General features: G+C 33.0%; 2 protein-coding genes, 1 long non-coding RNA gene and 2 pseudogenes across 3 annotated transcripts; 1 reads left to right on the top strand and 4 right to left on the bottom strand.

The window, feature by feature from the left end:
- Positions 1-163: 163 nt before the first annotated feature.
- Positions 164-3799, bottom strand: LOC120196185 (annotated as a pseudogene).
- LOC120196189 lies at positions 1737-24277 on the top strand. Its single transcript, XR_005523140.1, has 3 exons — positions 1737-1866; positions 14925-14930; positions 24267-24277. It is a non-coding gene; the product is annotated as an uncharacterized LOC120196189 (long non-coding RNA).
- LOC120196187 (protein EARLY FLOWERING 4-like) lies at positions 12646-13241 on the bottom strand. The gene has a single exon (XM_039198053.1). It carries the CDS (start codon positions 13162-13164, stop codon positions 12814-12816), a length of 351 nt encoding a protein of 116 aa, XP_039053984.1. The 5' UTR covers positions 13165-13241; the 3' UTR covers positions 12646-12813.
- LOC120196186 (DNA replication complex GINS protein PSF3-like) lies at positions 14661-17005 on the bottom strand. Its single transcript, XM_039198052.1, has 6 exons — positions 16848-17005; positions 16677-16745; positions 16487-16587; positions 15810-15902; positions 15012-15151; positions 14661-14813 (listed from the first exon to the last, which is right to left on the bottom strand). The coding sequence occupies exons 1-6, from the start codon at positions 16890-16892 to the stop codon at positions 14704-14706; spliced, it is 558 nt and encodes a 185-aa protein (XP_039053983.1). The 5' UTR covers positions 16893-17005; the 3' UTR covers positions 14661-14703.
- On the bottom strand, positions 18205-22793 carry LOC120196188 (annotated as a pseudogene).
- Positions 24278-25593: the final 1316 nt, after the last annotated feature.

The following is a 25593-nucleotide window of genomic DNA, read 5'->3' as shown; positions in this document are numbered from 1 at the left end:
TTTATTTTCAGCAAAACTTAGATGTTTTTGGTTTCAATTAATATTCTACATTAAAACTCATTTTATTTATATGAATAAATTCAGATAAATAATTTGATATATCAGACTATTCCAATCGAGCATCAAAATGTACTATCAAAACTTAAAAAATGTATATAGTCTTTTTTGTTAGATAACAAATTATACGGAAAAATTGAACACATTCGTGTCAGAAACATGTCTGTATCAACCCCTTATACTCGCATCCGACTCCTCGAACCCAAACAACACATGTATAAACCATAAACACGCAGCAAACATGTGGTAGATAAGGTAAAATGCACACAAGCTCACAAAATGTCATAAAACAAATTGAAGGTTGGTTCGGAAATAGGATGGAACTCGCCTTCGAGGGACTACAGATCGACGAATTCAAGCGCATGAGGAGCTTCACTGAGGTGTATTTTTCACCTTTGCGGCTGTTAAGTGAAACAGCTCGGATACCACTTCTTAGCTCCGTAATCGGTAGGCATGTTGGCCTCCAAAGTCATCCTTTTCGGACATGTCATATTCGTGCACCTCGATACGGAGAAGAGCAAGTTCCGGACAGTTAGACGGAATTCAAATTCCTCGTTCCAAGAAGGCACCCAATTGTCCTCTAATGTCTTGGTTTTTTCATCACAGAATCTACCGGAACTCCAGCAATCCCCACCTGGTTACAAATTAACCAAATTCAAGATCAAGATCTTTACTTTAACACGGATCGGGTTCTATCGGAGGTATTTCCGGATATGTCGGTTTATCGACTTACCCTTGCATAAAAGTCCGGAGGCGAATAAGCGTCGAAATGAGTGTGATGAAAATAATACCAGCCTTCCCCCATGTAAACAGTTACCTTCAGGAAACAAATCAAGAAATCAGCACTTCAGGTTAAGAAAACCGAAGAACTCGAATCCCATGGACATAAAAGCACACCTTCAAAATTTTCTTCACCGGTAACTTGACTCGCGGATCAAAGACTTCATTAGGGTTCAATAGAAAATCGGGTTTTTTTTCAAGTATCCACATCCGCCATTGGCCTTAAACATTCCATGCATCAACCATAACGATCTTCCATAACCCTATCACAAACCGATGAGGAAATAAAAGAATCTTAGGATTCGGTGAAGCGGACAAAAATGTCGACTAAGAAAAACCGATTGTTGGATTGTCGGAACAAGTATGAATCCTATAATCAGTCTAGGATAACGAATGGCGTCCTATTGATTTCTCATTATATGCACAACAAACTTGTATGCACATAACGTGCACTACAAGCAATCAGTTCTTCAACTACCGCATAGAATCCAAATACTTCTTATTAACACAAGGAAAAACCCGAATTTCGCTGAACTACACTTAAAATGATCACAAATGAGTAAAAGCGAGGAGAAGGTGTATAAACCTGCATATTAAATGCGACCATTTGAGCGCCGTGCATCCATCCTATTAAAGGGTTGTAATTGGAAGAGTCAACGCGTGTACCCTTCGGGTATACCCTAAGAATATTCCGCTGCGTAAATCTGTGGCAGTTGAAACTCAGAAAAGAAATTCGAAGCTTTATCTAATAAAAAGGATGTTCTTTGCCAAATCTTTTATGAATTACCTGACAATTTCTTTCCATGAGTAACTGCAGCCTTTTCAAGTGTTGCTCACTCATGCTAAGACGCCTCACCTTGTCCGGATCCACCCTTAGACACTCCTCTAATCCGCCCTTTGGCTTCCCGGCATGAATAGCGATTAAACGTTTATATTCTGGTGCTAAAGCATGCTGTGATTTATCTCCATCATCGGTATCTTCCTCATCTTCTTCATCCAAGTCGTCCTGTCATATGAGATAAAACATAAGTGAACTGTAAATCTTACAGTTACAGCTAGTAAACTCAATTTGAAGTAATGAATCACACTCGGAACACCAGAGACCTTGTATTCTGCTTCGTTAAGGTCTGGAACTTCTTTTCCCCAAGCTTCTTCATCGGGACCTTACCCCTTCTCGACTCATTCTCTTTATCCTTAACTTCTTTGGCCTCAAGATATTCCTTTGGTGGTTTTGTAGATATGATTATCCGCTTCTTCAAAGACTCCGGAGACGGGAATTCTTTCAAGCATTCCGAGCCAGGCGAAAACAGGATGTCTCCGAATGTTTGAGATACCATCTAAATCAGCCACTGAAGCGTAAACTATGGAAACATTAGCCATTTCAAATCCCAGCATAAGCATCAAGGGACTCACCTCGGCAACTTTAGCCTGAAGTTCCGGGGTAAGATGATCTTCTAGAGTTATAACCGGTATTCTGACGCAACAAAAGCGTATTCCTTAATAGACCTCAAACACTTGATGATTTCCACCGGAGTAGTCAGTGTCCTACATGAAGAAAGTATTCGTAAAATGGAAGATCCATTTCATTTTAACAGCTTAGAAGGGGAACAACTTGCGGACCGAGAGTACATACCTTCCATGAAGAACATCGACATTATCTTTCGTGGAATTGGGCCATATATCCAATTCTATCACTCTCACGCCTCTCTTAAGTGCATTTATGATGGGGACATCGCTGCAGTCGCTACTGAGTTGATTCCCGGTAAGATAGGAATTGTGACCGGTATGTATGAAATAAGACAAAGGAGCATTCATATCATGGTGGACCTGAAAACAAACAAACGAAAACGACATAAACAACGGATTCAACAAGAACACACACTGAATAGACAAGTTCAAAAGCATGTGATTGAATATTTTAGCTCGGAGTTACGAATTTTCTGAGACATCGGCATCGTCACGGGGCAATCATCAAAGCTATGAAAGTAAAAAAACAATTCAGCCAAAACACATTGATTACTGAGCTGAAAATAAGTATTAGTTTCATCTAAAAGACTAAATCCCATAAAAGATACCAAATTTTTCTTCTCAAAAATAATACCCAAATAGGAACAAAACACAAACATCATATATAAAAAACTTCCATTTTCTCCCAAAATTTCCCCAGCAACCAAACAAACATGCGAGCTGTCGAGCATAGTCTAGCTAGCTCGATCACCTTGATGTTTATCTTGAATCGAACTCATGCTTTGTAGCCTCAAATTTCGAGTCAAATTCGAGTTCTTATACAGCTTGAGTTCAGCTAGATTACGCCCTACTCAAAAGTAGAAGGATGACATGAAAAGATCCCAATTTAAGTTCAGCCAAATTAATTGCAGGAAACCCAAATAGGAATAAACTCGATGATCACATACTATATAAATAATTCCACTTTTCTCCCAAAATTTCACAGCAACCAAACAAAAACATAAACCATATAACTTTAAACCAACCCTAAAGAGATCAAACCTTCATGCTTTACACCCTTTCTATAGAATTTTCCCGTCAACCAAACAAAACAAAAATCATAAAGAGATGGAAAAGTTTTGAATACCCCAAGAGAAGCAAGAGGAGGATTAATATCACCAAAGAGATACTTGAAAAAAGCTTCGAGATTTAACCCCTTTCTATGAAAATGCTTGACACTGTCAATAATCTTCCGAGCATCTTCTGTGGTTGCCTTATCTTCTTTCTGGACTTCAACTAAGAACCTTTGAAGTCCATCGGCGTCCATTAATCCATTATCGGAGTAATGTTCGAACAGTTCCTTGATCTCCTCCGGTGCCTCTGAAACTGTGACCCTGAACCTCCGCCGGAAACAGAAGCAGACCCTGTAAGTTTGTTTGGACATTTGGGTTTCAGCTACAATTCCCAGAAATCTGATTCAATAAACCCAAAATCAAAACTATACATGTGGGGAATTTATCATCGTTTCATCCCTGCTTTCTCTTTTTTACCGGAAAAAGTAGGATGGATGATTGCGGGACCCACATACTACGAGTGTAAACTCGTGGACCCTGTCGGACAGTTGGCATCGCCAGGGATATGCTGCTAAGATTTCATGATCCTGTCGTATTTGATCGTCTAATCCAGAAGACTATTTGTAACTCTCAAAAGGTCAACTTGACAAAAGTATAAATCTTTGGGTAAATATACATTTTGGGGGCTGAATTTAGCTTAAGGTTTAATTTTTTATTGAATTAGATATTATTGTAGAATGTCCATGATTTTGTTTTCTTAGTTTCTATCTTATATCTAATCACACGGAGTGCGTCAAAGAAGGAGTATTTAATGCAAACAAACTTCAAAACATAGTACAACGAATCGGTTAAGAATTTGACGATAATATAAAATAAATTGTTGAGTTTATGAAACTTGAAAGATCTGTTGGAGAAACAAGAAAGTCAAATGGACGTAGCGAGTTCGTATCTAAGTCTTTAATCCTTAAATAAATTTTTTAGGTAGATACCTAATTGCATTAATAAGTCAAGTTCAAGCACCTGGTTAGATTAAAAAAATTTAGGTATTAAATTTAACTTGAACCCTGAAGTCAAGTTTAAATACCAAAATTTATGGTTTCAATCCCTCTATTGTACTAAAATTTGAGCTTTAATTCTTTATTTTGATTTGACATTATTTTTACTTTTTTATATAATGCTATTAATATGTCCAAACTGATAATAATTATTGTAGTTAAAGTAATGATATAAAATTTATTATTATTCTTTATTTTATTTCAATTATGTAATTTGAATTTTTAAAATTTATGTGTGGATTATATGTATTATAGACTTTTAAATTTAAAATTTTAGATTTTTTTTATATAATTTTTTAAAAAACAATAATTTAAATAAAAAATAAAAAATTATGAAATGGGTACCCATGACCCGGATTATATATAATATAATTATATACATATCAACTTAAAAATATTTTATTTTCATTTTCATTTAAAAATATATAATTTATTTTAATTTATTGAAAGTATGACTAAATTGAGAGAATATGTAAATAACGTGGACTAAGTGTGTAATTATATAAAAATATTTAATTGTTGTTAACGAAAGTTAACTCGGGGTGACCAATCTTAATTAAATAAAAATAAAAGTGACTATATATTAATTAAATAAAAATGAAAGTTTTTTGAAATCAATGACCAAAAGTATACAAAATACAAATATAACTAATCATCTGTGTAATTAACCCTAAAATTAATCTCAAATAATTCATTAGTTTTTTAGTTTTTTTCACAAAATTTTATACAACTTAAACTATTTTCAATTAAAATAATAATACATTTAAGTATATTTTTTATTTAAGCCAAAACACTTAACATCAATGTTGTAAAAACATTCAATAATTTCTTTCTATAATTAACCAAGGTCAAATAATTTGATATGACATTATCTCATTTTACCTTTTAGTATTGATAATTGGGGGTATAATTTAATCGTATTTTAGCTAATAAACTTACATTTTTGTTTGTTTTATTATTTTTAATGAATATATATATATATATATATATTATTTGTGTTCGTTTAAATTTTTAATACTTTGTTCGTGTTTGTTTTATTATTTAAAGGTATTCATGTTCACTAGTTTAATATTTTGCAAATATTTTCGTTTATTGTTTGTGAACATGTTCTCTCAATATTCGAGAACATGTTTTTTTAAAGTATGTGAGCATCTTTATTTTGTTTAATGTTCAATATCATGCTCATTTAATATTCACGAATATGTTTTATTTAAAGTATGTAAACATGTTATTTCGTTCGTTTAATATTCACAAAAATGTTCATTTGACGTATGTCAACATGTTAATTTAACGTTCGTTTAATGTTCGATAACGAACAATCTTTTTTTATATTTTTTTGCAAGTAAAAAAGTAGTCAAATTATATCAATAGTCCTTAAGTACCTTAGGCTTCATGATTTGAACTCCAAAATCAACCTTATGTTCAATTTAATTATTATCTTCATGAATATTTAAAATATTATAAAATTCATTTAATATAATATAGATGAAATAATTATGTCAACAATATTTTTATCAACAATAGCGTGATAAAATGAAGTGTCATGTTATATCATGATCATATAATATTTTTTTTAACACAGAGAATATAACTGGGCATTAATATATATATATATATATATATAACTCCATAAATTATTTTTTTAATAGTAACTCCCTTAGCAGATTTGTTAAAAAATACCTTTTAAAGTGTCCATGTAAGATTACATCGCGTTTTATAAGGCGTGATTTCCATCGATTTTTTCATACAAAGTTATTTATTATTAGATAAAAACAATAATAAATGCATGAAACTAATTTTTCGTAAAACACAAGATCTAACCTCGTTTTTTACGGAACGTGAGATCATCATACATGATAGTTTGAGGGTAATTTTCTAACAAATTTGTTAGGGGTTATTTTTCAAAAAAACAATTTTTAGGGGTTTTAATATAATAAGACCATATAACTAACTACTAGCCTCAGTGGGGTTTTCAAAAGAATTGCAGATGTGATTAGAGAGAAAATTAAGGACGAACGTGGGGAGTCAAATGGCTCGGACGACTGAATGGTACTAGTGTTAGTTACTCATGAGTTGATTTTTAAAAATAACTGAATGGTACTATGTTATACTCATGAGTTGATTTTTAAAAATAATTATTTAAATTTTTTTAAAACAATAAAATTGGTTAAACTATCAAGGGTTCCTGATGTTGAGTAAGTTTTTATTTTTCTCTACCAAAGTTTCAAAAGTAACAAATCGGTCACTAACATTATCGATTTATTACAAATCAATCCCTCCGTTAATAGCCGTTATCACAGCTGACATCGCACGTTAAACCAGTGATTCAACATATTTGACCGACCCTTTGGCTTCTTCTTCTTCGAATTCAAAAACAAGAAGCCTATGGATGAAAACAACCGTCTACCATACAAGCTAACTAAAAGAGGAAGAGGCAATAAATAAGAACAAACTCCCCACCTACAATAAATAGATAGCAGCAGTAATTTAAACAGAGGTTTACAGCTTTACAAAAGTTTTAACCCAAATAAAGCTAGGAATTTGGTATGATAAAAGTGAATTACATGTATAAAAACTTTCAGGAGAAAATTAATAATCATTCATGAAGTTGATGTCAAAAAAGCATCCCAATTGATGGAATATGTTCATAAAAAGATTAAAGTTGGGCCAGCAATTGGCTATAACATGAAATATTTGCGTAATGATGCCTTGCTAACAAATTTTGGCAATCGGAGAGAGATTGGCCTTTTGGCAGAAAGAACGTCACTCTAAGGCAAAAAGGGAGGAAAGAAAGCTAAAAAAGATAATTCGGAACGGATTTCAATCATTCGGTGGAAAAGGCTTCTGCAAGCTAAAAAAGATCTGAAAGGTTTAATGGAAAAAGACGAGACTTTGGATGCAAAGATCCAAAGTGGCTTGGCTCAAGGACGGGATAGAAATACTTCCTTTTTTCACGCCAGGGCTAATGGTAGAAGGTAAAAGAACGGAATTGAGAGGTTGGAGAAATGAGGGGCGGTGGGTGGATCATTTGGATGAGATCTTTGGTGTGGCATGTGATTATTTCACCCTCTCTCTTCAAATCTTCAAGGTTGGAACCATCTAATATAATTCTCAACACCGTGGAGAGACGTGTCTCAACAGAAGACAACGCAAGGCTTTTGCGGAAGTTCACTGCTAGGAAGTTCTTCTTGCCTTCTCCCAATGAACCCTAATAAAGCACTAGGTGTTGATGGCCTATCCGGTTCCTTTTATCGTTCTTTATGGAATATTATAGGTTTTGATCTAATCTCTATTTGCCTGGACTTTCTTAATGGTCTTACTAATTTTGCATCGATCAACAAAACTGTCATTGTCCTTATTCCGAAAACTACTAATCCAAAACTATGAGAAACTTTAGATATATTAGTCTTGCACGGTAGTTTATAAAATTGTGTCAAAAGTAATTGTCAATCGTCTCAAGCCGTTTATCCAAGTGTATTGCCATTAATCAGTGTACTTTCATTCCGGGTCGAATAATCTCTAATAACTTTCTTGTTGCTCACGAGTTCACTCATCATCTCAAAGGTAAAAAAAATGGTTCTAAATCGATACCATATGATTACGGGACGGATGTACTTTTGGGCTCTAAATCGATAAGATTAAGTTCCATTTGATATGTCGGTGTGCTTTAGTCTATCTTTTCCAATATCCTAAAACAGTAAATCATTCATTCCAAATAGGAGACCACAAAATCCTACATTATCTCAAACATGTTTCAAACATGACAACAAGTACTCCCATAGATCATCAACTCAAAACACAAGCAACAGAAAACATGGTAAACATCTAAGAAAACAACAAAAATTAAAGATATTTTTTGGCTCATTCAAAATTTATTCCTCGTCTCATGAAATCAATCACCATTCTTGGGTCCCTCACCATCATCAACATGCCTATTAAACACAGTGGAAATTTGAAGAAATCGGAGTAAAGCGAAACAACCTTGGAGATGTTCCCATTGAGTTCTTGGATGAGTGCAACGTTTTTGACCATGTTGTCGTGGATCCTCGACTGATGATTGTCGTTGACCTGTTGGATCAACACACGGTTCCTGTCCAAAACCGATTGGACCTGCTTGAAACTATGATCGAATGTTGCCCAAATTTCAGGGTTGTCTCCATTTGCTCCCTCTGAATCTTGGTTCGCTTGGTGCTTTAGCTTCTTGTTGGTGTTACCCTTGTTTTTGGTTATTTGCCATGGGTTTTTTATTCGTTTGAGGTTCTTGCACAAAAAGAGCTTGTTTTGGTGTTTTGAATGTTATAAAATGGCGATTTCAGGCTATTTATTGGGGTCTCAAGCTGTGTCGTTGTGAAGATGAAGGGTGGGGGAGTTTTTTGAGGTTTACAAGTTTTCTTCAAGGATTGGAAAAAGCGGTGGAGCTTGGGAGAAAGAAAAGTTATACTTCACGCGCGACCAAAGCGAGTGTCAAAGACATATATTTCTTTTTACGGTAAAAATATTAACTTTCCTATCTTTGGCGTGCGTTAGATATCGGGATACCAAACTATGCAATAAATTGAACTTTATTTCATTTGTGAATTATGATACAAATTTAGAGTTTTTATTATATATTCTTTAGATTTTTTATTTTTAAAATTATAATTGAATTTTCAAAAAAATTATATGATATGTTTTTTAATAATCTGAAGTAATTAAAATGTAGTATATTCAAAAAAATTATCAATTGACAAAGAACACATACCTTACAAACACAACTGATCGAACTAAAAACTTTTAAGAACATCATTATTAGTAAAAAAATATTAAAAACACAATAATCATAAATTCAAATTAATATCACGGACCAAAACATAACTTTTCATACATGAATTATAAAAATGAAAACTCTTACTAAAATATTATTTTATTTACTCGAAAAATAATTTAAATTAAAATAATTTTAAACACACTATTAAACGCATTCAATTCACCTATGATTTTGCGATATTTTGGCTCTGTTAGCAAAGTATAAATTTAGACATATTTAAGTATCGAATATAAATAAGATTAATGTATTACATTTAAGTATGTATATTATACTTTAATGTACTTATATATGTTGTTCGACGTTTAAAAGTACAGCAGATTTGATGCAGAAGTAATATTTATCAATGAAATAAAACCACGCGCCATTTGAGAATGGTTATAAAGCACATCATAAATATCTTAAGGCGTACTTCCAAAAGGTCCTTTTCTGTACCAAAATATCTCCCGTTAGAAATATCGCGAAAATTTGCTTTATAATTTTTTTAAAAAGATTAATTCCACCAAACATCACTACAAATTGTTCAAATTTTAAATCAATCCTAACACTTCAGAATATTTGATTGAGCACAAAAAAGTTAGTACTACATCAATCAAATCCTTTCTATCGGCCTACATGTCATTTTAGGTGTTAAATGTCAATTCATATTTATATGGGTAACCTGAAAGAATCAATCATATTAAAAAAATCTCAAAAAAAAGCATTCAATGTTTTTTGATCTAATTAAACAAATCTGAACTCAATTCAACTATCATATGTGGTTGATCAAATTAAACTTAAAATTCTAAATTTTGTGTTTCGAATTCAGTTGACATATGCCAGACCATCCGAACCAAACATCATATTGATATACATGTGTACAACATTGTTCATCAATATTAGCTATAGCCAAACTAAGTAGATAGGTTACTTTCATGGGATGCATCTTGCTGCTAGAATCAGCTTAATCAAATGGCTTCCTCTTCCTACCAAAAACTGAAGCTCTTTGAAGCCTGGGGCCACCCATCCGCCACTTCTTAAAGGCTGCCATCGAAGCTTGGGCTGCTACGTTCGTTTAATTGTTCGATAACGAACAATCTTTTTTTATATTTTTGCAAGTAAAAAGTAGTCAAATTATATCAATAGTCCTTAAGTACCTTAGGCTTCATGATTTGAACTCCAAAATCAACCTTATGTTCAATTTAATTATTATCTTCATGAATATTTAAAATATTATAAAATTCATTTAATATAAATAAAGAAATAATATTATGTCAACAATATTTTATCAACAATAGTGATAAAATGAAGTGTCATGTTATATCATGATCATATAATATTTTTTTTAACACAGAGAATAATGGGCATTAATAATATATATATATATATAACTCCATAAATTATTTTTTTAATAGTAACTCCCTTAGCAGATTTGTTAAAAAATACCTTTTAAAGTGTCCATGTAAGATTACATCGCGTTTTATAAGGCGTGATTTCCATCGATTTTTTCATACAAAGTTATTTATTATTAGATAAAAACAATAATAAATGCATGAAACTAATTTTTCGTAAAACACAAGATCTAACCTCGTTTTTTACGGAACGTGAGATCATCATACATGAGTTTGAGGGTAATTTTCTAACAAATTTGTTTAGGGGTTATTTTTCAAAAAAACAATTTTAGGGTTTTAATATAATAAGACCATATAACTAACTAGCCTCAGTGGGGTTTCAAAGAATTGCAGATGTGATTAGAGAAAATTAAGGACGAACGTGGGAGTCAAATGGCTCGGACGACTGAATGGTACTATGTTAGTTACTCATGAGTTGATTTTTAAAAATAATTATTTAAATTTTTTTAAAACAATAAAATTTGGTTAAACTATACAAGGGGTTCCTGATGTTTGAGTAAGTTTTTATTTTCTCTACCAAAGTTTCAAAAGTAACAAATCGGTCACTAACATTATCGATTTATTACAAATCAATCACTCGTCGTTAATAGCCGTTATCACAGCTGACATCGCACGTTATACCAGTTGATTCAACATATTTGACCGACCCTTTGGCTTCTTCTTCTTCTTCGAATTCAAAAAACAAGAAGCCTATGGATGAAAACACCGTCTACCATACAAGCTAACTAAAAGAGGAAGAGGCAATAAATAAAGAACAAACTCCCCACCTACAGATAAATAGATAGCAGTAATTTAAACAGAGGTTTACAGCTTTACAAAAGTTTTAACCCAGAATAAAGCTAGGAATTTGGTATGATAAAAAGTGAATTACATGTATAAAAACTTTCAGGAGAAAATTAATAATCATTCATGAAGTTGATGTCAAAAAAAGCATCCCAATTGATGGAATATGTTCATAAAAAGATTAAAGTTGGGCCAGCAAATTGGCTATAACATGAAATATTTGCGTAATGATGCCTTGCTAACAAATTTTGGCAATCGGAGAGAGATTGGCCTTTTGGCAGAAAGAACGTCACTCTTAAGGCAAAAAGGGAGGAAAGAAAGCTAAAAAAGATAATTCGGAACGGATTTCAGATCATTCGGTGGAAAAGGCTTCTGCAAGCTAAAAAAGATCTGAAAGGTTTAATGGAAAAAGACGAGACTTATTGGATGCAAAGATCCAAAGTGGCTTGGCTCAAGGACGGGGATAGAAATACTTCCTTTTTTCACGCCAGGGCTAATGGTAGAAGGTAAAAGAACGGAATTGAGAGGTTGGAGAAAATGAGGGGCGGTGGGTGGATCATTGGAGATCTTTGGTGTGCATGTGATTATTTCACCTCTCTCTTCAAATCTTCAAGGTTGGAACCATCTAATATAATTCTCAACACCGTGGAGAGACGTGTCTCAACAGAAGACAACGCAAGGCTTTTGCGGAAGTTCACTGCTGAGGAAGTTCTTCTTGCCTTCTCCCAAATGAACCCTAATAAAGCACTAGGTGTTGATGGCCTATCCGGTTCCTTTTATCGTTCTTTATGGAATATTATAGGTTTTGATCTAATCTCTATTTGCCTGGACTTTCTTAATGGTCTTACTAATTTTGCATCGATCAACAAAACTGTCATTGTCCTTATTCCGAAAACTACTAATCCAAAAACTATGAGAAACTTTAGATATATTAGTCTTTGCACGGTAGTTTATAAAATTGTGTCAAAAGTAATTGTCAATCGTCTCAAGCCGTTTATGTCCAAGTGTATTGCCATTAATCAGTGTACTTTCATTCCGGGTCGAATAATCTCTAATAACTTTCTTGTTGCTCACGAGTTCACTCATCATCTCAAAGGTAAAAAAAATGGTTCTAAATCGATACCATATGATTACGGGACGGATGTACTTTTGGGCTCTAAATCGATAAGATTAAGTTCCATTTGATATGTCGGTGTGCTTTAGTCTATCTTTTCCAATATCCTAAAACAGTAAATCATTCATTCCAAATAGGAGACCACAAAATCCTACATTATCTCAAACATGTTTCAAACATGACAACAAGTACTCCCATAGATCATCAACTCAAAACACAAGCAACAGAAAACATGGTAAACATCTAAGAAAACAACAAAAATTAAAGATATTTTTTGGCTCATTCAAAATTTATTCCTCGTCTCATGAAATCAATCACCATTCTTGGGTCCCTCACCATCATCAACATGCCTATTAAACACAGTGGAGAAATTTGAAGAAAAATCGGAGTAAAGCGAAACAACCTTGGAGATGTTCCCATTGAGTTCTTGGATGAGTGCAACGTTTTTGACCATGTTGTCGTGGATCCTCGACTGATGATTGTCGTTGACCTGTTGGATCAACACACGGTTCCTGTCCAAAACCGATTGGACCTGCTTGAAACTATGATCGAATGTTGCCCAAATTTCAGGGTTGTCTCCATTTGCTCCCTCTGAATCTTGGTTCGCTTGGTGCTTTAGCTTCTTGTTGGTGTTACCCTTGTTTGTTGGTTTATTTGCCATGGGTTTTTTATTCGTTTGAGGTTCTTGCACAAAAAGAGCTTGTTTTGGTGTTTTGAATGTTATAAAATGGCGATTTCAGGCTATTTATTGGGGTCTCAAGCTGTGTCGTTGTGAAGATGAAGGGTGGGGGAGTTTTTTGAGGTTTACAAGTTTTCTTCAAGGATTGGAAAAAGCGGTGGAGCTTGGGAGAAAGAAAAGTTATACTTCACGCGCGACCAAAGCGAGTGTCAAAGACATATATTTCTTTTTACGGTAAAAATATTAACTTTCCTATCTTTGGCGTGCGTTAGATATCGGGATACCAAACTATGCAATAAATTGAACTTTATTTCATTTGTGAATTATGATACAAATTTAGAGTTTTTATTATATATTCTTTAGATTTTTTATTTTTAAAATTATAATTGAATTTTCAAAAAAATTATATGATATGTTTTTTAATAATCTGAAGTAATTAAAATGTAGTATATATTCAAAAAAAATTATCAATTGACAAAGAACAAATACCTTACAAACACAACTGATCGAACTAAAAACTTTTAAGAACATCATTATTAGTAAAAAAATATTAAAAACACAATAATCATAAATTCAAATTAATATCACGGACCAAAACATAACTTTTCATACATGAATTATAAAAATGAAAACTCTTACTAAAATATTATTTTATTTACTCGAAAAATAATTTAAATTAAAATAATTTTAAACACACTATTATAAACGCATTCAATTTTACACCTATGATATTTTGCGATATTTTGGCTCTGTTAGCAAAGTATAAATTTAGACATATTTAAGTATCGAATATAAATAAGATTAATGTATTACATTTAAGTATGTATATTATAGTTTAATGTACTTATATATGTTGTTCGACGTTTAAAAGTACAGCAGATTTGATGCAGAAGTAATATGAATTATCAAATGAAGATAAAACCACGCGCCACATTTGAGAATGGTTATAAAGCACATCATAAATATCTTAAGGCGTACTTCCAAAAGGTCCACTTTTCTGTACCAAAATATCTCCCGTTAGAAATATCGCGAAAATTTGCTTTATAATTTTTTTAAAAAGATTAATTCCACCAAACATCACTACAAATTGTTCAAATTTTAAATCAATCCTAACACTTCAGAATATTTTGATTGAGCACAAAAAATGTTAGTACTACATCAATCAAATCCTTTCTATCGGCCTACATGTCATTTTAGGTGTTAAATGTCAATTCATATTTAATATGGGTAACCTGAAAGAATCAATCATATTAAAAAAAATCTCAAAAAAAAGCATTCAATGTTTTTTGATCTAATTAAACAAATCTGAACTCAATTCAACTATCATATGTGGTTGATCAAATTAAACTTAAAATTCTAATAATTTTGTGTTTCGAATTCAGTTGACATATGCCAGACCATCCGAACCAAACATCATATTGATATACATGTGTACAACATTGTTCATCAATATTAGCTATAGCCAAAACTAAAGTAGATAGGTTACTTTCATGGGATGCATCTTGCTGCTAGAATATCAGCTTAATCAAATGGCTTCCTCTTCCTACCAAAAACTGAAGCTCTTTGAAGCCTGGGGCCACCCATCCGCCACTTCTTAAAGGCTGCCATCGAAGCTTGGGCTGCTTCGTACACTGCAAAGATCGAACAAAAACATAAATGCTACGCTGCTTCGATTCATCATCTCTCTCGAAATACCACGCATCAGACACTAGTGTCTGCTATACGAGTTTCCCGATACTCAGACTCAAGTTCGAATGTGTAATATGTATACATAGAGGAAGCATAACAATGAAAGAAATAATATTTATATAGAGAAAAAGGATTCTCACGATTTGTTTCTTCTTTTGTAAGAAGGGTCAAGAACTTGGAACTTGTTGTGAATACTGCAGTATATGCCTTGGTTAGGATCTCCTTATATCTGATCTTGAATGCCGATAAGAGCAAGATTTCGATGGTTTTATCACCAACCCTATCATATGAAAACGGAAATTAGTGACCAAGAATTCACTTCGTTATATGATTTCAATTTTTCATTTTTGTCAAACCACTTCTATCTAACAACTATATCCTACACATATTAAGACATAGATAGAAAAATATAATCCTTTAAAGACTTTAGATACCCATTTAAAACAATTTTCTTAAACCCTCTGTACTTATAAGACCTACTAGCTGGACAGCCAAGGGATGGACTAGGAGCACAAATCCTATCTTGTTAAAACTCTCCACTTTTTTAAGTACTCGAGCATCACACTCGTGGTCCAATACATGAATATGAGGATATAGCCTAGATCCTTCAAATACTTGGAAAAACACTAACCATACCCATTTCGACACTCACATCTAAGAAACAAAGGACAAGTCAGCCTATGAAGTCCACCAAATGGACCATCTTTTAGAAGGGCATGTGAGCACCCCTCAACTCCCCGAGAAATCACTTTGATTGACATCAAGGATCTTCTGAGATATCAACCATTAAGTCATTCATTTTCCAACGAATCTCCAAATTCGTGAAAAAAAATTCTAACAGCACCTATGCCAGATAGGTCCTATATACACACTTGAATCCCAGTAACATAGATTGTAAAAGACACTATAAGGAATTAAGGATTGAAAAAGAGACTTACAGTGGTGCTATCTTGCATCCAAACTCGTAAAAATATGGAGACCGAGATTTAAGATCCACACAAGCTGCATCAGCTTGGATTTCCAAACGCGTTCTGAGCATATAAAAGAAACATCATTAAACAACACAAAAAGACAACTTTACAAGCATATAAATCAATCATCAGCCTGCTGTCTCAAATAAGTTAATCATCATTCTTGCATTGCATATAGGAATGGATACGTGAGAATTAATAACTATTTACTGCTTCAAATAAATTCAAACAACATTCAATCATAAATAAAATCAAACACCTATAGGTTACTACCAAACCCAGTACGACATAACTGATTTTGGCAAAAGTACCTCCTTGATTCAAATTCAGATTGATAAAACATTAAGATCTGGGATTCAGATATCTCAATGGAACATCAATGTACCGAGATTCGATACTTGCGCCGACATAAACATACATCAATGATATCCGGATTCAAACATCTCACAGGAACATCAATGTATAGAACAGTTGCACCGCCATAAACATACATCAATAATATCGGGATTCAGACATCTCCCTGGACTATCAATGTATCAAGATTTGACAGTCTAACCGACATAAACATACATCAATAATATCGGGATTCAGCCAAATTACCTAATATGGAAAAAGTGAGAGCGATTTAGGGGGAGGGGGAATACCTTTGATTGAAACAGGCGGGGACGCTTATGGATATGGCTTGCCTTAAGTATAATTCTTGAGCAAGCCACAATGGTAGCTCCACTTTTGCTCCTTGTTCGACCTAAGAACCAAGCATCAGAAAATTAACCTTTCTTTTTTCCAAATTTTCGCCTTAAAAATGGGATTTTTTTTGGGAGGGGGGGGACTTACGGAGTTTGTCTCGGAACTGGGATCGATTATAACTCCATTTGCCGCTTTATGGAAAACAACTGGAACAAACTGAAATTTACAATTACCAAAAAAAACGATTTGAAAATTTTCGATTAGGAAATTGAGAAATTAAAAGTAAGCGAAAAAGAGCGGTGGAAGTGTAGAATCAACCTCTTCCTCTGCAAGAATATCATCGATATTGTAGTAATTTGCCATCTTTTCTTTATTTTCCAAATCGCTCTTTTTGTTCTGGATTTCTGAAGGGATAGCGGGAAAGAAAATCGTGCGATGGTTAAAGCTTATTTATGGGGTTTTGAACCTGTTTGGGAATATGAGAGGGAAAATTGAGGACAAGAGGAGGGAAATTAAACGCTCTATCTGAGTAATTTTCATGATTAAAAATTCAGGCTTGATCTAGTAAAATTATTGATAATGTACGAAATAATATTATCTAGTTTTTTAATCGATAATTTTATCATTTACTATTATTATTATTATCTAGTTTTTTAAAACAATTTGGTGATGGTACGAAATAATATCCATATATAATTTTTTAAATTATTGATAATGTACTCATCCTATATACATATCCATATCTTCTAACAAAAACATTTCTTTTTCACCACATTAGTTTTTTTAAAATAAAAACTAAATTATAAAAAGTAATAATAACGATTAGTTTTATTAAATAAAAAGTAAATACAATAAAATTATAAGAATAATTTATAAGATAAGAATAAAGTAACTCACATTAGCTGATTATTTAATCTAAATCCATCAAAGTGCATAAACTCAATCAAAGATTTGTAGGAACAAATAACCATTATATCAGAGAAGAAATAACTAAACTAATACTAAATGAATGTAACAATAATATAGATAAATTAACCTTAACATAACCCAATCAGGATCTATCTTTAAAGAATGTGAATATGTATCAATGATAAAGAACTAATTTAAGAATCCAAAGAGTAGATCAAATAAACAATAATAGAACAAGTAACATCAAACTCAGGCTTGAGAAAAGGTGTACTATATGAAAATATAGAAAATATATATTATGAGAACAAATAAAACCATCCATCATTCTTATACGAAAAGAAAAGTTAATTAACAAACTCATATATAAATAAAAACATCATAAATCAGTTGTCAACGACCAGTAATAAACAAATACAAACTGAGACAATTTGCTTAATCATATTCTTCAGTTTACTATCCAGTTCAATTGGTAGATTACAAGGTTTTTAACCTTGAGGTCGTGAGATTAAACCCCACGAAGGGCATTTCATAATTTAAAGGTCTTCTACAGAAGCTGCTCTCAACCTGATGTTAAGGACAGTCTACTATCTTACCTCTCCCTTATCCCATTACATATGGGTACAAGGGACAACCATTTTTTACATTCTTCAGTTTTATCATTGAAATTAATCTAGTTTTTCTTCTCTTTGCAGAAAATATTTTTCTTACAGTCAACGGTTCATCAATCGCCCACTTGAATGGGGGTTTTACAAAAATAATTGTGGTCTTTTAAGAAAACATGAACGAAAAATTCCATGAATTTTGTTCCTTTCGTTAAGTGATAAAGAATCAATATGTGTGCCAATCCTAACTCGAACAGCCTGCACCGAGGTGGTCGAGAGACTGCTTTCCGAATCGAATCGGTGTTCAAGTCCGTGCTTTCCGGGCTTGTAAAAGCCACAAGGCTATTTGTTATGCTAAAAGGCGAGCTTCGAAAAGGAATTCCTCAAGCCAGATATTAATCCGGCAAAATAATGATTTCGTCTGCGTCATCTTTGCCTCGGCAACAGCTCCAGAAGAAACTTTTCCGATTATCAAAAACGTATCCAGAGAAGAACCTTGCAACTGTTAAGCAGCAGCGAAAGACAATTTAGTGAATGAACCAAAATTCAAAAGTTTGGTGAAGTGCTCAAGCAATAAGCTCCTTATCATGGAGTCCGACATGTATTGAAACATAACTATGAAGATATATCCCGTACCCCGGACCAACAACGGAGTCAAAGTAACATTGAAACAAAGAACACAGAGAAATCAAGTGTAGAAAGGTAGAGAATACCAGAGAGTTATTGACTGCTCTTAAGCAATCGTTTGTCTTCAACATCAATAGAATAACACGGGGCAGTCGTCTGAGAAGTTCGGATATTTGTGGGAAATATTGAGATGCATACATCTGCAGGAGAAAATAGACAAGGCCAAGCAACAAGTGAGAGCCGATCAATTAAAAACAATCCGATGTTCAAACTTGTATAGCAAAACATAATCTCTAAACACAAAAACCGAGCTTCGATGGAATTCAATTCTTATTCGGGAGGGAGAAACCATTTTTGGCATCCATAAAACATCAAAAAGTATAAAATCAGTCACCTGTAGTTCGGAACAGTCGGTGTCTTTTATGACCAAATGATCCATGGGGGTCAATGACCCGATTCCAGGGCCTCATGTTACGATCCCTGCAAATAGCACATACAGGTCCTCTCCAGCGCCCAGTTTCATGCTATGTTCCTTTATTCCATTAGCATCAGAAAATACCAATGCCTGCAATGTAAGTCAAAGCATGAATTGACATATCAACCTATGTTATCCAACTTGGGGGTCTCGATAGGAGCATATGTTCAACACAGGTATGTTTATCTTTTCATTATATGCATTTGAAGGATCTTTCGATGATCATATCCTCGAACCCATGTTCATTTATGGATCAGATACATGTACATACTTGACAAAAAAAATGATGCATCGGTGTAATGTGAGTAAAAACCAAAAAAGCGTCAAGAAATTAATTCAAACTTTTCAGGAGAACAGTGGCCTACCCTCCAAAGAGAAGCATAGCTGAATCTAGTGGAGAAGTCGAGTTCTTTATAAAGACCATGATCTAGTAATATTAATTGTGGTTTTTTCTTGCCTGTATACAGAAGGATAAAACATCAGTAACCCGACTGTCTGTCGTATTGGGAGAAGTAACTGAACTTCACAATCAAGCACACAGGGATCCAAAAAGAAGTGCATCAGATGAACTTGGAATTTTAATGACTACAAAATAGAGTCCCTAGAAGGGGATAAACTGGAAAAGAAGGTTTTTCGTCAATTTATTTTGAAGTTGGAACACTTGAACCATTTTCCACTTATGAATCAATCACATGTTCCCCAAGATATTCATTCACTCGAAGTTTGTACGACTGAAGCTCTAAAAATGACATCACTAATAGCAGTGACCGAATTGTAAATATTCCAAAATTGCAAGTAGCTAAGCATGATTGGAGAAATTCTCAAATGATTTCAACATAAAAAGAAACCCTCACCAAAAATGCTCCTTTTACTGGAAGGTAATGGACGAACTAATAGATTAGCAGCATGTGGATCACAGTGAACAAATCCATGTTTAAACATCATCTCAGCAAAAGTTTGACTAACCTGCATAGAATCGTATCAAATATCATTCAGGATTAGTTTCGTGTACATATTAACAGCGATCATATAATTGTAATCAATATATATATAGGGGCAGGATCCGTCTACACCTAGTGTAAAACTAAGAGTTTTACTCCTTTTTAGGACCATCGGATGAGAGAAATCAAAGGTTGAGATTAACAGTAGGAAATGAGAAGATATTCACTGGGAAAAAAAGAGAGTTAATCTCAGCCTTTGATTTCTCTCAATCCAACTGTCCTAAAAAGGTGTAAAACTCTATGTAAGTGTATTCTAACCCATATATATATATATAAGTCTCATTCCCAAAACACACAAATGATTTTCCCAACATTGTTAATAAGAAGAAAAGCACGGGGTAGACGTTATTCGCAATAATTAGCCAAGAACTTACTAATCTTGAAAATTCACTGGGCTGCATTCCATGTCTTCGAATGGAATTCACATCATTCACTTGTGCACCATCCATGAATTCCATTGTTAACAGCTTTGAGGTACTTAATGACCAAAATACCTCCGGAGCATAAACATAATCCGCAATATGAGGAGACATCTTACGGAAATTTTCCAAACATTTAACGCTGTTCTTTGCCTCTATCAAAAAGTCTAGCTCCTGAAGTCGAAAGGTAAGAACCAAAATCAAATGATATATCACCTAGGATGGAAAGAATGCTAAGCACATAAAGGGAAAATGAACATATAAGTATCCGAGCAAGAGACAATTATACATATCGTCATATCCACCTTTGGCATGCAAGGATGCATTTGTAGGTATAAATCCAGAAAATAAAGCACAAGAATACCATGCCACAAGAAAATCAATTGTCTAATAATACATATAGATTTATTAGAATAATACATTTATAGAATTTTTAAGGATATCATGATAAAGGAATTCCTGGAAAAAATCAAAGAGAAGGTCATCAAAGTAACTTGCCTTGGGTAAACTTTCTCGAACTTCAGCAACCAAAAATCTGCATGCACAAGACAAGAAATTCATCAATCCTCACCATTTTTTTTTTTGAAAAGAATCAATCCTCACCATTTGAAACCACATAGACCCATAAGAATATGTCGGATAATGCACGCGTGAGTAAAAAAAACTATGGTCATGCCAAGAAACCATGTTTCTCCGACTCTTTGCTTTTGTAGAAGTACCCATATGTAGTACTTGTTCCCAACGCATATTTGAACATAAGTACAGAGATATGATCCTCTAAAAACCCTCCAAATACATGAAAAACATAGAAAAAATTGAACATGACCGTGTCAGACATACACCCGTATCCAACACTCACACCAAAGTCCAAAGAACATAACTAAGAAACAGTACCTATAATCAAAAGACGGGAATAACCAATGTAGAGTGTTGACAAGAAATTCCACAGTCGCTTGATCTGCAGCCGCAGTATCTATCATGTGAGTGTGTTGAACCTGAGTTTCACGGAAAATGATTCAGGCATGGAACGTAAACCCTAACAAGAAACACCCAAGTCCTACATGTACAAAAGTCAAATCGAAAATTTTCCTAGGTAAAAGTAACAAAGAGTGAAACCTTCACATCAACTTTTTGACCATCATGTGTACGAGCAACATGAACTTGTGCAAGGGAGGCACTTGCTATCGGTTCTGGATCAAATTCATCGAAAACCTGCACATGAAAAGCTAGTCTAAATGAACAAGTATAGCTTCTAGTTGTACATGTAAAAAGAAACATCCATAGCACTTATTATATTGGAAAAAACAGATATCCAACCTTTATAATCATTAAAAAATAATTGAATTCAGCTTAGTAAACACCATTTTTTTCAAACCGATACTTACTTTATCAGGCGTCTCTCCGAGTTCCTTCTTGAAGACTTCACACACTTGATCATATGAAGAAACCGAACACTTACAACATCGACTCCCTCATTGTAATAACACACTCTTGTCGAATTAGGTACTCTTAAAAATATTTAAAAAAAGGAGCAAAATATTTTCGAATCAAGTCCACAATGGAAGAGAATCTAATAAAGCCGAAAACCCATCGGCAAACTTTCTTCAACAAACATAGTCAGCATTATTAAAAGCATACCAATTGACCAATATGTTGACCAAGCTTAATATAAATCCCTCCATTTATAAAACAAAGTTCTTGAAGCTTTCGTGCCGATCTTAAATGAACTTCATGTGTAATCTTTGCTCTCTCTTTACTTCCTTCGGGTAGTCCCCATAATGAGTATTGATAATCTAATATCATCATTCAAAAGGGTTACCAAATTTTGAAGAGAAAAGAAAAACAAATAAATAAAAGCACCCAATTTCTCAGTTGTTTGCTAAATATCCATGGCATTGTAAGAAACATGTTCTTTTTCAATCAGCATCGAAACTTTGAGCTTTACCTAACAATTTTAATAAAAAATAATTTACAGTTTTGAAAGAGATCGAAAATTGCTTTTTGAGGTACCGAAGACGATGGAAGCAGCAGTTGTGGCGTCACGGAGAAGCCGGACAGGGACGGTGGTGCAGAGCTTGGCAGCAGAGGCGGGGTCGTCGGAGGTGGCGACGGATGCGGCGGCGCCTCCCGTACAGAGGGTGACGGCGGCAACAACTAGTTTGGCGCCCGAGCGCCACAAGGATCGGGTTGCCATTTTTTTGGGAAGGTCGCTCGCAAGGCTTACGGAGACACGCGAGCGAAAATAACTCAAAAGCGCTTTTTTGTCTTTACATATTTATCATTTGAATTTAGGGTTTAATTCGTTTGGCGAAACTATGTACAATAAGAAAAAGGGCCAATAGCCCATAAAGTGTACCGTTTTGTTGGGCTATTATAGGTTATTTTGTTTTAGTAGTGTCTGTTTGTTTTACGTAAAACGTTTTTTGAAAAATGTTTTTCTAATTTTTCAGTGTTTGATTGGAGAAAAATTGGTTGGTAAAATATTTTTCTGGTCAACAAAATTTTCTTTGTGTTTTCTAAAAAATGACATACGATCTGATTTTTCGTAAGTCATTTTACAAATTTTTCACTTCAAAAAATAAATACTCAAAATAATTTTATTTTTTGAGTTTAATATTAATAAAATATTTTAATATCATTTTAATAAAAATATTAATTATTAAAGTATTTAAAATATATTTATTAATTTTCTAATAATATAATTTTATATTTTAATTTTATAATAAAATAATAAATTATATTATAATAATATAAGATATTATATTTTTATTTTAATAATATATAGTAAATTATTAAAAAAATATCATTTATTAATTTCATAGAAATAATATTATTAAATTATTAATATATTTAATATTAATATAATAATCTAATAATATTTTAATAAACATATTTAAAATATACTAATTAATATTTTAAAATATAATATAACACTATTACTTTAATAAATAATTAATATAATTTTATAATATTTTTATTTCAATCAAATAAACCAATATTAATATTTTTATTAATAAAATTATAAAAATAAGATTTTAATAATAAATAAATTATTTTAATATTTTAAAAATAATAATATTTAGTTTTATAATAAATAATATTATTTACTATATTTAATATTTGTAATAAATAATTTTTTAAAAATTCATCAACTAGTGGAAAAAGGGTTTAAACAGCATCTTCCAAACATCGTAAAACGTTTGCCAGAAAATATTTTTCAGAAAATGTAATTTATTTTACGGAGAACATTTTCCGAAAAACTTTTTCAGTGAAACAAACGAACCCTTATTTTGGATTTAAGTTCAAGGATTGAATCGAAGTTTAATAATTTTTTAGTTAAGTACATTATTCATGCCTGGGTCGAGATAGTTTGAATATTTTAATTAATTATTAAAAATAGATAAATAATTTAATTAACTGGTAATAGTATAAAAATTTTCTACAAGTAGGAGTGAAACATCGTCATGTATTATAAGGTAATATTATAAAAAAATAAAAATAAAATTATCAGACACCGACAGTATAAATTTAAGAAATTATATATCTCATTTTATACACCTTTATGAAAGATGACAATCTTCAGTCTTACGTGATCCTACAATTATATTTCTTTGATAGTTTTATCAGTATTTGAAATTAATTTATTCAAGCATATGTTTGAAAAAGTTATATATTTCATTCGAGAATCTTCATGTGAAGTTTAGTAAGTTAATTATTTTCTTGAATCAAACGTTTTATGAGAAATTGTTTTCAGTATGAGTGTAATGGTTGGATACAAAACCAAATTTAAAAGTTGGATGGGAATGTGAAAGTTTGGAGTTGGGTTGGGTTATTAGGAGAATATGAAATTATAAAAAGGGTCCAAGTTTATATGCTCAAAGGAGTGAGATGTAAAATGTATAGAAATATGCAGTCCAGAATGTTTAAAAGTATCGATACTTGTAGAAAATATGAAAAATTTTGCAGGAGTATCGATACTCTTGGGCTAGTATCGAAACTATGCAGTCCAGAATGTTTAAAAGTATCGATACTTGTAGAAAGTATGAAAAATTTTGCAGGAGTATCGATACTCTTGGGCTAGTATCGATACTTTCAGTCTGTTTTGGATAAAAGGCCAATTTTTAAAGGAATTAGACTCAAGGTACCCCAATACTTCAGTATATCCTCAAATAAGGCTTCAAGCGAGAACAATAATTAATATCATAATAGTAGAAATAGAATATAGTTAGGTTTACATAAAACTAGCCTTGTTTGATGCTCGGGAAAGAATTAGGACACCCGAGTTCCTTTTCGTAGAAATATGACAGTCAGTGGATCCAAGTTAGTGCCACAACACTTCAGCAACGGATTGGGCGCCAGATGCCCCAAGACTAGACGGAGTAAGTCAGTGGGTGCACGTTTCCAATGCAAAATTATGTATCTCACCCAGGAGTTCCCGATGATGCTTCGATAGTGCTAGAGGGGTGAGTGAGCTCCGAGATGTAGAATCCCTCAGTCGCACCATGATGCCAGCCACATATTAGTAGTACAATATTTAGCATGTTCATACTTGTGCCACTTATCACTTCATCTAGTGAATGAATATAGTATAGTACAATTTCCAGTGAGACACTGAGCTCGTAAGCTCATTGTTCAGAATATGTTTCCGTGCACAGGTTCTTAAGGGCAGATTGTGGAAAGTTGTTGTTATAAGATATTCCAGTACAACAGAGCAGATTTCCAGAGATCTTTCAGAGTACGTCTTGAGTCATCTTTAGAGGGCATGTACTACTATAGGCCTCGTTATGTATTCAGTCCTAACTCTTGTTGAAACTCAATATTTGTATTATTTTGCGGATGCATTTTGGGAGCTCCCCATAAATTGTAAACCCATATTTTATTATGTTTTTAATATTATATCATGGATGATTAAATTTCAGAAATTTACAACTAGTTTTAAAAGAAAAATTTTCGGGTCACTATTGCGGTAGTCCTGTGTAACATTGTAATCCATTGATCTTCGGGTCAAACTAGATTAGAGTGTTACAGTTT

Source organism: Hibiscus syriacus, unplaced genomic scaffold (assembly GCF_006381635.1).
Source record: "Hibiscus syriacus cultivar Baekdansim isolate YM2019G1 unplaced genomic scaffold, ASM638163v2 tig00117027_pilon, whole genome shotgun sequence".
In the NCBI taxonomy this organism is placed as follows: Eukaryota; Viridiplantae; Streptophyta; class Magnoliopsida; order Malvales; family Malvaceae; genus Hibiscus; species Hibiscus syriacus.
Note: the sequence above shows the minus strand (reverse complement) of the source record. Positions and strands in the feature narration are given on the sequence as shown.